The sequence below is a fragment of the Dendronephthya gigantea genome, unplaced genomic scaffold (genome assembly GCF_004324835.1).
Source record: "Dendronephthya gigantea isolate DGI-Jeju-01 unplaced genomic scaffold, DenGig_1.0 1312, whole genome shotgun sequence".
Classification (NCBI taxonomy): domain Eukaryota; kingdom Metazoa; phylum Cnidaria; class Anthozoa; order Malacalcyonacea; family Nephtheidae; genus Dendronephthya; species Dendronephthya gigantea.
The window spans coordinates 110566-124830 of record NW_021164319.1 but is presented as its reverse complement, the minus strand read 5'-3'; the positions used below and the strand labels follow the sequence as shown (position 1 = coordinate 124830).

Below are 14265 nucleotides of genomic sequence, written 5' to 3'. Positions count from 1 at the left end.
TACAGTATAATAACAGCCTTAAGTTCATCCTCACACTATTCCCACGAGATGATTATATTTATACTCAACAATGCTTTTCCAATAATGACTTCATTCGTTGCATAATTATGCATAAAATGCCATCAATCCCTTCATGCCTCTTGCGCGTGGAATATACATTTGCCTATTGCCTGTCACAAACTTAATTGAATCATCTGTATATTGTCACTGTACCGATCATATCAGGAAAGCTTGTTAATTAATAGCTTACTAATTATTTTAACATACTGATGTATGAAATCTTAGATCATGTATGAAGATATGTATAACTTCTTCAGAATATCTAGCAACATTTTGGTTTGCTATAACTAAATTAATGTCAAGTAGTGTTTTTAATTTTAAAAAATCGAAAATTTGGGCCTCAAATTGTTATGCGCAGGGCGGACTTCACTTTCACTTGTATATTACATAACACAATATAATTATTTTGCTTGTACACTCTATAGATTTATGGTCGCATATGCATGCTAGCATATGTAGAAATATATGCTAGATATATGCATGTTTCTAAAGCTACTGACATGGCTATATATCAAACAAACTTACCTGTTGAGGAGCTAAGATTCAAGGCATAGCCTTTGACTTTGTGGTTCGCTCTCCGTTTGATCTTTGCTTTCCTCCTAGTTCTACCGACTGTCTGATAGTTCGATGAATGTATATTTATCCTTATATCAGTTCAGGTTTTTTATCCAATGCTATTTGCCAACCCGTGAACTGCATCAACGGCCACTATTGATATGGATATATCAACTGAACTCCCTGGGCCTGGGCAGCCTACTGCACACGAGTACAAGTTATGTTGTAAAGGAAGTAAATTTCTTTAACCGCAAACATAATTATATCGTCTTCGGAAGTTTTTAAGAGTTTCGATGAGTGCAAACTCGTGCATTTTCAATATTAAGATATTTTCGTATTTCGCAGACCGCGGCATGTCTATTATTTATTCAAATCGTGCCCTTATGCATGTAATCGATAGCGCCGGAAATGGTACTTGTTACTTGCCCAGGGTGTAAAATAATACACTTTGAGGCAGCTCACATGAGCCAGCTCACCTGAGATTTAACGAAGCCTGAGATGATTTTTTAATAACAAGTTCTTTTTAAACCAAACTAACACATGCTATTGTTAGGATGTCTACACGATTACCAGGTCATGTTATTTACCCATTTCAATACCCCAAAGGTCAAGCCCATTTTACGCTACCTTACATCACAGCTGCAAAGAATATCATTTAATTACACTCTTTGGCAAGTGACAAGTACCATATGTCCTGACATGGGTTTGAAATGATACGATAGCAACGTTCCTTTATTATAATTTATACGTATCCTGTTTTTACTAGGCTGAAAGTGTTGGTGAACTGATAATTTAAAACGCTTATACATATGTTTATCAGTTTATGACGCGCGTTATTTCGAGCTTGTTTCTTGTTTTTTATGTGGTTTCCTGAATTCCCCGATTCCCCAAATCCCGGATTCCCCGATTACCGAACTCCGATTCCACGATTACTGAGCTCCGATTCCCGGAATCCCGATATTTAGTTTGGATTTCCGGATTCCTTGTTCCCAGTTTTAAAGGTCGCCATATAGTCATTGTCTCACAAAGTTGATGTCTCACAATGCACCTGCAGGGCTGAACCTTGATACAGATATCTTACCCACTCGACTTAAGCAAAAGGAAAAATAAAGCAAAAACCTAACAAAAAGGAATTTGGAGAAAGGCAGAGTTACATAAATTTTGCATTAATTGCACGTCTGGCAAATTTGCATGCGAAATCGCTAGCTTGTCATTCATAATGATCAGCGGAAATCCCCTGCAGAATAGCCAATGCGCGCAATAATCTTGCGTTAAGATCTCCATTAGTTTGTGTTTCATTTTCACTTTTGAACCAAAAAACCAGCCGTTGCATATAGCAATTAGCAAGGAATATATACATATTTAATGGCTGGTATTTATCACACAATTCCTAATCTCATGATGGAATCAGTACCCTCACACTGGTTGTAAGTGTGTATAGTTCTGACCGGTGACGGTTTATTACTTGTTCAGCCTTTGACGGTCTCATTTAAAAATCAAACAAGACATAATTTATTTTTGCAACAACATTCTAATGCAAAGCTGTAAAGCCGGTTTTCCACTAATGTTTATTTTCGCACGAAGCGAGATTTTACTTTTGTTTCAGAGCTCTCAACTGCAACCATCTGGAACAAATTGCTCAAATACAAAAGAATAAAGTCGCTTCGCGCGAAAAATATCGCTAGTGGAAAACCGGCTTAAGGCGTCCTTTTCAGACAATGGCCGTTTTCACACTATAGAGACGCATAATGCGTCTCTAAAGGAGGGACAACTAATCAGACAAATAAGTGGATGAAAACTCGCGCGAATAGATTATATGAAAATGTCTGGTTTATTTTATCACTGTCTCATTTTCCAGAATTATTCGTCTACGTGCCGTCTTCACACGGGAGACGCATTATCCGTCTAGACGAACTATCGTTGGTTATACATCTCTGACACGAAAAACTGAACATGTTATACGTCTGCTGTGTGTTGTCCGTCTTTATACTGAAGACGGATAACCTGGGAAGACGCATTATGCGTCTCTAGTGTAAAAACGGCCAATGCTTCATTGCTTTGCTTCAAGGTTTCAATTATGTATGTTTAACACAGCGGGGTCCCTATCAGATTAAAATATAAGAAACTCAACTGATCAACAATGGCCTAAGACATATTTAAGATAATTCTTTTTTTACACTTTGAAACAAAAAGCAAGGTCTAAAAAAACAGATTGAAGGTAGCTAAATATCAATATTTGTTTTTCGCGGCATATGACTAATTTAATACTCCGGCGTCAGCGACGGATTTGAAAATTCGCCTCGGTTTTGTTTTGTTGTTTTTTTTTGTTTTATTTTTTTTATTTTTCGTCGTCGCAAGTCTGAAATGGCGCGAAACATTCTAGTATTTAAAAAGTGTATGTAATCGTATTTATCTTTGTCCTATGCAGTCTTATCTCCCAACAGTTGTGGTGTACAGAAGTAGTATAGCCCTGGCCATATGGTGGGATTGCTGACATCAGCATTTTCTTAAAATGACTTACAGCTTTGGCTAATTTTCCGATGCGCGATTCGATTTCGCTCGCATGATACGGCAATTCCTCCAAGAAGAACGAATAAACCGTTGTTTTCATGCTGTTCAATTAAGTTTAGATTGAATTGGGGTAAGAATATATTAATACATGTTGATTCTGGTCCTATTTTAATAATATCACTGCTGTCGCCGTTTAACAAGATGATGTGGTCGTGTATGGGCGCGTTGACACGTCGTAGTTTGCACAGGATTGAAGATTTAATATAACTATATAAGCGCGAATTCCAAAGGCAAAGTGTAAGACAAAGCGAATGTATCATGCGGTTTATTTACATTTTTTAACAATTGAACTTCTTTACTTTTTAAAGTACGATGTGCTTCTGAATTTCGCGATCGAACATTTATAATTATAGGTTCGCAAGGTATCTAAATGCGAATATGAACTGTATTGTTTCTGTTCAGAAGCTTTACATTGAAGACTGGCACGCGCACGGCGGTTATTAATAACCTTTTGAGATTAAAATATAAGAAACTCAACTGATCAACAATGGCCTAAGACATGTTTAAGATAATTATTGTTTTACACTTTAAAACAAAAAGCAAGGTCTAAAAAAACAGATTGAAGGTAGCTAACTATCAATATTTGTTTGTCGTTGCATATTACTAATTTCTATTATTTACTGTACTGGTCGTAGATGAGTTCGGTTTATTCCAAAGAACTTTAATGCTTTCTAGGCTTTACATTGAATTATGATCACGGCAACGGATTTAATTACCCTGTCTGCATTATTACTACAACACGAAACCTGTTTGCAACGTCTTAGAAATAAACAAGGATGCAATATGCCCGAATTTAAATTAAAGATTTGGGCAAAAATGCTGGTACGGCGTAAGTCAGTGTTAACTGTGTCCGAGGCCCATAAGTAGAAATATTGTAAATTATAACTTGAACGTTGACATGCGATAAGGTCAGTAAGAAAACAAAAACAGCAATCCAAATTGCTTAGCATTATTATGTCAACGAATACGCTCGTTATAGTTTCACTGAATTAAAAACGTACAATAGTATAGTCACACACATTTCACATTATTTTTGTAAAGATGAACGGCACACATAACAGTGAGGACGTGCCGCCGCGATTACCTTTCTTCACTGGAAAAAAGATGCCAGATAGGGTCGCAGAAAGTGCAACGACTGCGAACGCTAGTAGTGCGTTCACAAGTACCACAGCGGGTACCAACCCTGCTCCATCAAACCAGATGGAGAGCAAGGTATTAATCAGAATTATGGATTTTCTAATTTATGCAACAAATACTTTAACGTTTAGAATAAAGGTACGAAACCTGTAGTCTCTTAAACACTAATTTAAACAGCAATAACTTAAAACGTTCACTAATGTATTATTAACATGTTTTAGATACGAATACGTTCCACCATTTTTGAGCAGTTGAAAGAGCTGAAAGCCTTAGAAGACTCTGGCGTTTTAACACACGAACAGTTTTCTGACCAGAAAGAAAAACTTCTAAATGAACTTGCTTCCTTATAGCGAATGGCTTCGTTGTTCTCCAGATTGCGTTCGTCTTGATTGCGTTTAAAAGTATTCAGCATGTTCAATGTAATGTTTATATCTTCATCTGTTATTTGAACAAAAGAGTCAAAAACCATTAACTCTGGCTCATCACAGCTTTGCCAGGCAATGTCATTTTCTCTAATGTACCATTTTGTCTGTGCAAATAATTCTTCACAAGGCATTAGGTCGGGAGAATATGGTGGTAGATAGATAATCCATTGCTCCTGTTGCGTTGATTGCGTTAATGACTTGTTGGGTGTGATGTATACCTGCATTGTCTGAACAATAAAAATACGATTAATAATTATCATATGCTAATGTTAGAAAAAAAAGAACATAATAACTGTATGGTTTGTAATATTTTGTACCAAGTATAACAATTGAGCGAGGGTTAAAACCATCAAATGGTAACAGGCAAGGTGCTAGTGTTGTGTTCACAAACTCAAGAAACGTTTCGCCAGTTACATTTCCGTCGTAAATTCCTATGTCAAGCAACCCTTCTATTGAAATGACAGGAATAGCTGTGATACGCGGTCCCCATGCCAAACGGCGGCGTTTGACAACTGCTCGCTTTCCTCTCTGGCTATACCCATACGATCGACATATTCTTTTATCCTACCGAACAAATCATAACATACTGTTAGTTCACAACAAAACCATCTTGCACGCGTACATATTTGAATACTGTGTGCATATTTATAAATTTTAATTATGAAACATAACTTACAAAACCGCTTTCGTCAAATACTGTTTAAATTTTGGCATGCAATGACACAAATATATGAGATATTGTATTAATTTTACCTTTTTGGAGGAAAACCGTTACGCTTTAAGTAATAGTACAGTGTTGAACATCCGTATGTTGATAGCGTTTCTCTAAATACTTCTTCAACTATTTCGGCCAATGTAGTTTGCGGATTTTGCATTACCCATTCCATGATAACAAATTGTTATTCACGCTATCAAGAAACTGACTGAGAAAACAAAATGCCAAGACCAAGAAAACAAATAACTAGTGTGATGTCGTTTCATCTACTAACCCTGATTTGAATACCGAAATCCTGACAAATTTGCATACCGGATTATCTCTCATCAAAATGACTTGTTTATATTGCTATCGTTACTCGTAGCGGAAGTCGATCATAACCTCCCTAGTGTACAGCCGACGACGCGAAAAAAGGCGAGGTTTTTTCAATGACATTACATTACCACTTGTAAAGTTGTAAATAAAACCTTGACAATGAGGTCTCTTGTTACGTTAAAATTCACTGATTAGTCTTTGAACCGCGCTCTGCCAGCAAAAAAAACTTTCGGGTTGTCGCATGAGGGCGTGGCTTACAGGCCTAGAGAGCAGAGGTCCCATGTTTGTTTAGAGAGGTTAAGGTGAACTTTCGAGAGGTATATGAGCCCATTAGGAAGGTTATAAAATTGCATGTCATACATAACACAAAGACTAGCCCGTGTTCCGTCCCGGTCGCCTGAAATTTTATATTGACTACTTTTTTATTGTTGTATTTAATTATTGTAATAAAAGAAAATAATGAAATAAAATATCCATATGATACGTACTACATAGAAATAATAATATTTTCTAACTTGGTAATTTAGGGTCCAATATTAATAATTTACGGTAATTCTATATATAGTTAATAATTGAAGGCCTTAACTTTTTAAGCTTCAAAATAAGCTTGCAGGTTATAACAATTGTTTCCACTTATACTATTTTATTATTTGCTGTAATATTCTTCCTCGCAACATCTCGCAGTATATGACAATAAGTATTGGAAGATAAAAAGGTGTTAGAATGCGAGACGAATATAGAGGCTGAGCATAAACAATGGCTCACTTTCAAAAACCTTTGACAAGACAGTAGTACAGGCACATGCAGATAATTATTTTTCATCGGTTAAATGCAATTTATGAAATGAATGAAAAACACACTTTATCATTGGAAACATATGTGCATAGCTACATCTTCTCTATTCTAAAACCTTTCATCTTCGATTAATTCTTTGAAAAAAGAAAATTTAAGTTTAACTGAATTTCTGTAAACAATACGACCAACATTCTTCAACCACTTTGTGGACTGGCACAATTCTTTCCGCACTTCCTTGCTTATGGGATGTCTCTCCTCGTACAACGCTACTGAACGGCATATCCGTATGCACATGGTCGCTATATCCGTCCTGTAATGAAAATGTTTCAACACGATCCACTTAGTATATAGATGAAATAAAAGCCTTTCAAATCCTTATTCCGTGGTCCAGTTATTATTACGATTTGTACAAAATTTCGAGGCTCCAGTAAAGATGATTTTTTTAAAGCACAAGATCAATAACCACTTGCTTCGTTTGATTATAAAAACGAAGCGACAAATGAAGGAGCTTTCGTGCAACTCTAGTATAATTATTTCTTCAACAAATACACGCGCATGGGCATATATCGTCTTGTCGAATGAAGAACTCTCACAATACTCAAACTTCACCTGTCCAATACTTTAACACTGGTAACATTTTTCGATTTCATTGCTTTCCCTTTTTTAGTTCAGTGAGTCAACTGATCACCGTATACCATATGATGTGTTGAAGAGGTGTTCATTTTTTAAATGTAAAGTAATTGTTCTTGCAGTCTTGCAGATTTCTAATTTTCGTATGTCAAGCAATTATTGTTTCAATTTGCCCGATTTTTTTTATGCCTATGAAATAACTGTGAAGACGCTTTATGACTTTCAACAATTGTTATAACAAATGTCACGAGTGTTCTACTAAGACGTAGAAGATACATCGGTTTGTTTCATGTTATCCTTTTTTCCAACAAAAGGCAAAATATTGAATTATTTCGTATGTTTTTAACGATGTTTTCGGTGATGCAAGTTCAAATTCATATCACAACGCTTCGATGATCCTCACATATTTTTACTTCCTTCTTCATTGCGGAAACATATCAATACAGTACGCGTGATGTCGGTCCACTAGGTTTTAGAATGTTGGCTAAAGTTTATGTTATTTCTTATCTATAAATAAGTCTCAAGTTACAATATCGCAGAGTTTGAAGTTGTAAGCATATACTTCATTAATGACCTGCGCAAATAGAGCTATTGGTATATTGGTTCTACTATGGAGGATTTGTTCAGTTTAAATAAACTGACAATTAATTTTAGGTTTTTCACTAAATTACGTTCGCTTAAAATTACTTAACATTGGAAGCTGCCGCACATAAATTAAATATTTTGTGTTATCGTAGTAAAAAAATCTGGAATTTCGCAAACTTATAATATTGAAGATGAACTTTTGCAGATATAATTTGCTACATGCACTTTATTTTCTACATGCACATACATGTACCAAAATATATCTCGGAAACGTTGAACAGGACGGTGTTAGCTTGCAATTGTTTTTCTCCAAGTGAATTTTTTTACTATGTCAGCGCATGCCTGAAAAAAGTGTAAATTTATTTCTTGGGAATTAGGTTGTAAGTTCAAATACTTGCACAAAAAGTTTAATCTGCAAAGTCAAATAAAGTGCTGCTTCCATTAGTAAAAATTTCATACAGGCAGCCACCTCCCTTATCTTCAAAAATATAACTATTGTAAACCGATGACGAGTGGAGAAAAAAAATAGAATATCTGCTTGCTATAGCGTATTGTTTTGACATTGAAATGACATTCTAAATAAAATTTGACTTCCATATTGGGAATTAAAGAGAAGTAAGCAGGTTAATGTTCTAATCCTGACTGGCCCGATACCTAAGGACCGAAATTCAAGAACTTACGCAACGCCAATAACGAAGGGACGAAAGCCTGGTTCATGCAAGTTGCAAGAAAATGCTATTCCCCTTTTTGGGACCAGCGAATAAGTATGCAAATAATGGGGATAGGGAATTCTTGCAATTAACTAAAGTGCGGACAAGGCTTAACGAAATCACATTTTGAATTGAAACTGATATATACTTACGGCTTGGCGATAACTGCAACACTGCATACCAATCGTATTTCGTTTATTACAACGCACTATCACACTTTGAAGACAGGAAATGTCTACTTATATTGATTTAAAAAACAGAATATTTAAAATTCGATACTGACTAAACAAAGCTATATAATTATTATACTTACAAACTTCAGGGTAATACAACAAAACCAGAGAACTTGTCACGTGATTTATCTCTGATATTTTCGATGTCATGTTTCTGAAAAACCACATCCTCCCCGTAGATGGTAAATGGAGCCCAGATTGTGTAAGACCGGTAAGCTTGGATTTGGTGTTTTTGGAAGAGATTCTTTGTTTTTCTTAGTGCTTCACAAACCGATGTTCCCTGGCACAACTCACCATAAAATACTTCCATAAACTCTTTCGTGGCATCATCACTAATGGGCCATAGTGTGGCGAGAACAGTGCGAGCGCCGGCTGCAATAAATGCCCGAGCAATACCTATGACACCTTCGGAAGAAATCTCACCTTGCCCGGTATGGCAACAGCATAAAACTACCAAGCTAGCTAGCAAAGAAGTATTTATAATATCCTTCTGTGAGAGGAGGTAGTCGTCTGGATAAGGAAGAGTTGAAGTTGGCCGAGTCGAGGAAACGTTAGGGGAAAGCATTATTTCACCTCGAAGTTGTTCACCGTGAGCAGCGATATGGATTATGCTAGCCCCAGATAAAAGACCCAGTACAACCTGTTTTCTAGCTTCACGCCCCACTAAGGGTCTAGCATTGAAGAGCTTTGAAAGACATTCAACTTCTCTAGCAGCATTTGGTAGGGCAGGGGGTGAAAATTCTTTTCCATTTAAGGAAACCGCTCCAACAGTTGGATTACCAACAAACAACGCAAAACCAAGGCCCCGATCTTGAGAGCGTTCAATGCTAAACCTTAGAGTGTGTAATGATGGCGTAACTTGAATGCTGTAACTGTGGGATAAATGACAACCATTTTCATCAATCAATGACGAAAATGGGACAAAAAACAATTGCTTGTCCGGAACAACTATAAGTTTATTGCCCTTAATGACATCGCTTACAGGGTCAATCAGCAGTTTAAACAATGTTTTCAAAATACCGTCTTGGTTTAAATCATCATCACCAACAGAAGGTTTCTCAAAATGATTTTTAGACGGAGATTTCTCTTTAAAAACGTCCAAAGGAAGAATCGATTTTTCATCAATACTGGCCACTGAATCGTGTTCGAAAAACGAAGAATCCCGATTAACATTCACATTCACCATTCTGAACAATTCACTTATCAGTTGCACAAATGTTTCCAATCGTGCTTCTGATTTTGATACTCTAAAGATTACTTCTTCATTCAACACCCAAACATTGAGAAAACCTTCCAAATCGAAAGCAAATACTATAATGGAAGTATCGTTACTGCTTACCTGGAGGATGCTCTGTAATTCTTTTATTTCTACCTGTTCTTCACTATTCTTGATTCTCTTCCATCTCACATTTGCATAATCGAACATTTTTGTATTCAAAGACTTATTTTTTCTTTCAATGGACAAATGAAGTTCTTTAGCCCTTCCGAGGTCAATGACTAATAATGCAGATTCAATGCGCCCCAAAGAAATAAAATAACTCATGTTCATTACATGGGCGCTAAAGTATTGTTGAGTGAATGACAACTTATTTTGGTCTGGTATTGAGTTTAAAAATATTTTATCATATATGCTGATAGATTCCATTAAACATAATACTGCTGTTTCTTCCTGTCCTAAAACAAAATGTACAGCTCCCAAATTGCTCTTACTAGCTGCTAAGAGTAACGGATCATTAATGGCAATACTGATTTCTAACCCTTTCTTGCAATAGTCAATGGCTTTCTCATTTTCTCCTAGTCGAAGGTAGGCAATCCCCAGATTGCCACTCTGAGTTGCTATTCCAGATTTATTGCTAATAGCAGTATTAATATCTAATGCCTTTCTGTAACAGTCAATAGCTTTCTCGTATTCTTCAAAGCTAAGGAAAGCATTGCCCAAATTGGAAATGCTATTTGCTATTACTGACTTATTGCCAATGGCAGTACTCATTTCTAAACTTTTTTTTATATAATCAATGGATTTTTCATTTTGTTCTAAACGTCTATAAACATTGCTCAAATTGCCGTTGACCTTTGCTATTGTTGTTTGATCACCAATAGCAGTACTAATTTCCAAACACTTTTTTTGGTGATCGATAGCTTTTTCATATTCTCCCAAGCATTTATAAGCATTGCCCAAACCGAAATTCGCACTTGCTATTCCTGATTTATCGCCAATATCAGTACTCATTTCTAATTTTTTTTTGAAGCAATCAATAGCTTTGTCATACTCTCCGAAGCTAAAGTAAGTATGGCCCAAATCGCCATTCCCAGATGCTATTCCTGTCTTATCACCAATAGAAGTACTAATTTCTAAACCTTTTCTGCAATAGAGAATGGATTTCTTATAATCTCTTAATTCAAGATAAGCAAGACCTAAACGGCGATTATTTTTTGCTATTTCTAACTTATCGCCAATGACAGTACTCATTTCTAAACTTTTTTTGAAACAGTCAATAGCTTTCTCGTATTCTCCTAAACTAAGGTAGGCATTACCCAAACTACCATTGTTTTCTGCTATTCCTAACTTATTGCCAATAGCTACACTTATTTCTAAACCATTTGTGCAATAGCGAATGGCTTTCGCGTATTCTCCTAATCCAAGATAAGCAATTCCTAAATTGCAATTGTTGCTTGCTATTCCTGACTTATTCCCAATAGCAGTATTCATTGCTAAACCCTTTTTTAAATATTCAATAGATTTCTCACACTCTCCTGAATTAATGTAGGCATTACCTAACTCTCCATTGCTTCTTGCTATTAGTACGTTATCACCAATTGAAGTACTCGTTTCTAAACCTTTTTTTAAATAGTCAATGGCCTTGGTATATTCTCCCAAACTAAGGTAGGTCCTGCCTAAATTAACATTGTTAGTTGCTGTGCCTGACTTATCGCCAACAGCAATACTCATTTCTAAACTTTTTTTGAAATAGTCAATAGCTTTTTCATATTCTCCTAAACTATGGTAGGCATTACCAAAATCAATATTGTTACTTGCTATTGCTGACCTATCGCCAATAACAGTACTCATCTCTAAACCTTTTTTGAAATAGTTAATGGCTTTTTCATAGTGTCCTAAATCAAGGTAGGTCCTGCCCAAATTGCTATTGTTAGTTGCAATTCCTGACTTATCACCAATAGCTGTAGCCATCTCCAAACTTATTTTCAAATAGCCAATGGACTTCTCATATTCGCCTAAATTACGGTAGGCATTGCCCAAATTCCCATTGTTAATCGCTATTCCTGACTTATCGCCTATAGCAGTACTCATTTCTAAACCTTTTCTATACCATTCAATGGCTTCCTCATATTTTCCTAAACAGAGGTAGGCATTACCCAAATTGCAATTGTTAACTGCAATTCCTGACTTATTGCCATTAGCAGTCCTCATTTCTAAACTTTTTCTAAAATAGATAATGGCTTTCTCATATTTTTTTGATCCAAAGTAAGCATTGCCTAAATTGTCATTGTTAGTCGCTATTCCTGACTTATCGCCTATAGCAGTACTAATTTCTAAACCTTTTCTATAACATTCAATGGCTTCCTCATATTTTCCTAAATTAAGGTAGGCATTACCCAAATTGCAATTGTTAGCTGCAATTCCTGACTTATTGCCATTAGCAGAACTCATTTCTAAACTTTTTCTAAAATAGATAATGGCTTTCTCATATTCTCCTGATCTAAAGTAAGCATAACCCAAATTGCCATAGTTAGCTTCTATTCCCGATTTATGGCCAATAGCAGTTCGCATTTCTAAACTCTTTTTAAAATAGTCAATGGCTTTCTCAATTTCGCCTAACATAAGATAAATATTGCCCACATTATCATTTATAGTTGCTATACCTGATTTTTCGCCAATAGCGGTTCTAATTTCTAAACCTTTGTTAAAAAAGGCTATAGCCTTCTCATATTCTCCCAAACCAAGGTAGGCATTACCCAAATTGCAATTTTTACTTGCTATACCTTGCTTATCACCAATAGCAGTACTCAATTCTAAACCTTCTTTTGAATAATCAACGGATTTTACGTATTCTCCTAATTTATGATAAACATAGCCCAAATAGCCATTATTATCGGCCATTCCTGACTTATCACCAATAGCTGTACTCATTTCCAAACCTATTTTGAAATAGTCAATGGACTTCTCATATTCGCCTAAACTAAGGTAAACACTGCCCAATTTGCCATTAATTTTTGCCATTCCTGAATTGTCGCCAATAGCAGCACTGATTTCCAAACATTTTTTGAAATAGTCAATAGCTTTTTCATGCTCTCCTAAACTATGATAGGCAGTGCCTAAATTGCCATTGTTAGTTGCCACTTCTGAGTGATTGTCAAATTGAATGAAAATTTCTAAACTTGTTGCAAAATACTCGATAGCCTCTTTATGTTGTCCTAGGTGTAAAAAGGCAGAACCCAGTTTCTCACAGGCAATTGCTAATCCTTGAAAATTGCCAATTTCAGTGCAAGTTTCCCTATATTTAATGTAATAGGTAATGGCCTTTTTATACTCTGCTAATCTAAAATGGGTATCACCTAAGTTGAGATTGCTGTTTGCTCTTCCTATGGGATCATTGTTTGCAGTTACAGATTTTGAAGATTTCGAACCCATTTTGTTACCTTTTCAAGTGTCTGTATATCTTTACTTCAGACCTTAAAACAAAATTATGTAAAAACGTATTAGAAGAGGTTAATTAATGTATATACTGGGCATGGAAGAGTATTTCCTTAGTTGACACAATCGTATTTTGAGGTGTTATTTTGATCGACAATTGTAACAGTGATAATCGGACTGGTAATAGTGATATTGAAAATGCACCCTAGGGCTGTTTTTGGGACGAACATTTGTTTATGTCGCAAAAACAGTGATGGATTTGTAATACATTCGCATGGCTTCTAATTTTGCTAACACGGTTTGCAATGAATTGTCATTATTCGCTATAGTCGTTCAATCAGTTTGTGCTATCTAACAAATATGAAAATGTCACGTTTTAAAGTTTATCTATATCAGGGACGTTTTCAGTATCTTCAGCCTTATTCCAAGGAAGGTCAAGAAGTTTGCTCTCCCCTTTCCAAGGTTGACCGAGCTGCTGCAGATCTTGATATTTCCAAATGAATGTTAACGGTCATTAGGATTTGTGTCCAGCTCCTCTCTACGTTCGGATTCGATTTGTGAATGAGGAACAAACTGAGAATCATTGCAGGACATCGATATGAAGGGCATCTCGTCGGATTCGCGGGTACGAATTTGGAGAAATGTCTGGTGCCAATCCTTCAAAGGGGCAACTTCATGCAGGCGATTTCTAACTAACACACTCCGGAACTTATTCTGAGGTTGTGGCTCTGCATTTAACAAAGGTGCAGATATTTATACCCCTCATCTGACCAGCCTTATCATAACACCGAGCAATCTGCATTCGTTTAAACAAGCTGCCTTTTTAGTGATCTTTGCACTAACAAGCAATCTTTTTACTTTGTAGACATGGTACTTAATA

At 36.0% G+C, this 14265-nt stretch overlaps 1 protein-coding gene and 1 pseudogene across 2 annotated transcripts in view; both read right to left on the bottom strand.

The window, feature by feature from the left end:
• Positions 1-4718: 4718 nt before the first annotated feature.
• LOC114545145 lies at positions 4719-6853 on the bottom strand (annotated as a pseudogene).
• LOC114545136 (tetratricopeptide repeat protein 28-like) overlaps positions 6233-14265 on the bottom strand; it is a 33866-nt gene continuing 25833 nt past the window's right edge. For both annotated transcript variants that reach the window (XM_028563481.1, XM_028563482.1), the window contains one exon: positions 6233-13423. In XM_028563481.1, coding sequence (XP_028419282.1) covers positions 8817-13382 — 4566 coding nt within the window. In that variant the 5' untranslated portion in view covers positions 13383-13423 and the 3' untranslated portion in view covers positions 6233-8816. The remainder of the gene's footprint in view (positions 13424-14265) is intronic.